At 38.4% G+C, this 3,397-nt stretch overlaps 1 protein-coding gene across 1 annotated transcript; it reads left to right on the top strand.

Moving 5' to 3' along the window:
• Positions 1-1,926: 1,926 nt before the first annotated feature.
• Positions 1,927-2,735, top strand: LOC133335066 (uncharacterized; the record flags this gene model as incomplete). Its single annotated transcript, XM_061543368.1, has 1 exon — positions 1,927-2,735. A coding segment is annotated over one exon (809 nt), but the record flags the coding sequence as incomplete, so codon positions are not given.
• Positions 2,736-3,397: the final 662 nt, after the last annotated feature.

The following is a 3,397-nucleotide window of genomic DNA, read 5'->3' as shown; positions in this document are numbered from 1 at the left end:
TTTGGAAACCGAATTTTTTAAGAAGTCATAAAGATTTAAATCGATTTTCTAAAAGTGAGTGAGATTCTCGTATAGGCATATGCTTTTTTTCTACAGAGGAGGTATTCATTTACTTTAAGAACATAAACAATGCAATTAGTAGACTTTTTATACCCTACACAACTATGTTGTCAGGGTATTATAGCTTTGTGCAGCCCCAAAAGTTTGTAACGCCGCGAAATATTGGTCCTAGACCCACCTTCAAGTATACCGATCGTCATATCTCGACTAGCTGAATCGATCTAGACATGTGTGTCCGTCCGTCCGTCCGTCTGTCCATTATAATTTGTAAACACGATACAGGCCACAGTTATGGACCAATCTTCATGAAATTTTGCATGTAGGATGGGTTCTGGCCAATGAAGACCCCTATTGTTTTTGGTAAAGATCGGTTAATATTTAGTGGATGAAATGGACCAAATACTTAATTTTTGTGCGTTTTTCTGGTCGCTCCAGAGGCGCAATTATTATCGGGCTAAAGAGTAAGCATGCCAGTTTTGATAAAGATCGGTCAATATTTAGCGGGTCAAATGGACCCTGACTTTTGTGTGAAAAATTACAAAATTTGTGTTCTATGGCGTATATATTTGCTCCTGAAATACATGAAGCTGATATGTTGATAGTATATCCAAGAGGAGTGGTTGACCTTTAAATTGATACCAATTTTATTGTCGTATGTACTCGGATGTGGGAGTTACACTTACAGGTGCTTCCATAGTCAGACATTATATTGTAACCCATTACCACACTGGAGGGCGGAAATATAGCGCAGATCGCTTTAAAATGTTACATGAGGTTCCAGTTATGGTCAAGGACAACGCCTATAATTTTCTGTAATGATCAAATAATAATTTTGGGATGAAGTGGACCGAAAACTTAATTTTTTGTTTCTCTTTGAGTCGATCTATAGCCCACAATTGGAAGCCGAACATCACAACACAACCAACCAATGTCGCGAAATATTGCCCAAGCTCTGAAAAGAACCACAGAAAGTTAGATTTTAGTGGAAGTTGTGTAGGGTATCATATGGTCGGCCCCGTCCGACTATACTGCTCCGCTCACTGGTTTAATTTTCGAAAATGTAATTCACAACAACATCGCTATACATTTTTCATTGCAATTTTTGAATATATTAAATAGTCCTTAAAGCCTTCGCAATTCCAAGCCGTATTATTACATTAGGATGTACCAAATAAAAGATTATCCTTTACAAAATTAAGAAGAAATCGGTTAGCTGATAACATCGAACAAACTAAATTGGGATTATTGTAAAACATAGAAATAAACTCGTTCGGCAGACGTCGCTCCCTTACAAGAACGCAGAATCTCAACTTAAAGCCCCTTTGATACAGTTATATATGGTCTATACCAAAACGTGGGTATAGCTATAGATCGGTCGATATATTCTCCTTTTCAAAACTAAATCTATGCGTAAAAATGCAAAGGTTTATCATTCATATATCGATCTCTGTCAAGATTTCAGCAGACAGAAGGGAATGTGAAAAACGACATAGAATTTTTTGTTGGTCAATAGTAGAAAAGATATCAAGATGTTTCAAACGGAATGACAAATTTGTCCACTCTGGTGAACAACTGTCCGTAAAATTCATAAATATCATCAAAATGGAACGATTTTAGTTAAACTGCCAAATTTAAACAAAATTTAATTTTATCACATCAAGCAATTAAAATATATTCATAGAATATAAAATTTATTTCTAACAAAAGTTATTATCATCGCACAAAAGACAAGCAACAAATAACTAATTTTCACATAATTGAAAGACTTAAAGAAACTCATCATCTGATCTAACTTAAAAATAGAGTGCCAATATAAAACCATTAAAATTGCGCCGAAAAAAAGAAAATTATCGTTATCCACAATAGAAACGGTTCACAACGAATGTAGTCAAACCAAACGAAGCAACAACAACAATAAAAAGCAGAATACCAACACCACTAGCAGCACACCCACTAAAACAGCAGCCATCATAAAACCGACAATTTCAACCCCACAAATATCCCAAAGGGAAATAGAAGCAACACCAAAGGCAACAGTTGTGCCAACATCACAAACACTGCTGACTCTGACAACCTTTGCGAAAACAGCCATAACCGCAACAGTGACAACATCGTCGTCACCGATATCATCATCCGTGTTAACGCCAACGCAACCTTCGCTACCGACAACGACTACAACGGCGGCGACAACAACACTAACATCCACACAATCCGTCGGAGTAGGAGTAGCCACAGCAACAACATTGCCCACTGCTGTACCACAACTACCATCATCGCCAACAACAACAACAACATCAACCTCTGCCCCAGCACCAGTGGCAACCACAACTGTAACAACTGCCACAAATATTGATAAAACAATTGAGACAACCACAGCAGCATCTTCTGATATTTCTTCCTCTACTTCTGCATCGTCGTCATTGTCATCATCGAGTGGCAAATTTGAATATTTGAAGAAGGAAGTGCCCAACGAAGTCACTCGGAACATAACAGCAGCAACAGACTCAACATCAACAGGCAATAATACCAGTAACGACGACCCTACTCAACAGAATTTGGGAACCTCAAGTTTAGACATTTCATTACCAACGAATCGCAACACCACCACCACCTCCGACAATAGCAACAGTGCGACCATTACAACGGCTTCTTCTAGCATTGCCTCTATCCAAGCCGTAGCCACGCAGCAGTCAAATCAACACCTACACCAACAGCAACACCAACAGCAACAACAACATCAACAGCAGCAACCAATTTTTTATACTTGTACAGCAGCATCGACATCCTTGTTGGCCCAGCCGCCACCAACGAAAATTTTTAAAACGGATCATTTGTGTGTGAACGCTTACGGTTTGCCCCCGGTTGCTGCTGCTGCCACCACTGCTGCTGCTACGGTTGGGCATCCCTGTGTCTATTGTGTAATTCCTGTTGTGGTAAGTGTGCTCATCTTTACTGATTAAGATTCCCATTCGCTATCTGGTAGATGGTTATGGTGAATTTTTGTTTTTCATTTTCGTCCTATTGTTCCTCCTTGCAACCAGCCTTCAAAAACTGCTGGGATAAGTAAAGAAAAAACGGCAGCATCAGCTGTTGGAGGATATTTCAAGTATTTCGTATTTGTATTGGACTTCTTGTGGTCTGCTTTATGGATTATTTTCTTCTACTTTGACTTTGTGAATTTAATCAAATGTTTTTGTTTCGTTTTATTATAATCCAGGATAAATGGAAATATGATGGGTTAATGTTTGTAATTGGTGAGTGGTGGTGGCAGGTTAATATAATGGTGAAGAGTCTTCAGAATATCGTTCAGTAATACATATATCGATATAATTATTCT

This window comes from Musca vetustissima, unplaced genomic scaffold (assembly GCF_032173495.1).
Source record: "Musca vetustissima isolate MV318-11 ecotype Yass unplaced genomic scaffold, APGP_CSIRO_Mvet_v1 utg285679, whole genome shotgun sequence".
NCBI lineage: Eukaryota > Metazoa > Arthropoda > Insecta > Diptera > Muscidae > Musca > Musca vetustissima.
The sequence above is the reverse complement of the archived record's forward strand: the minus strand, read 5'-3'. Positions and strand labels throughout refer to the sequence as shown.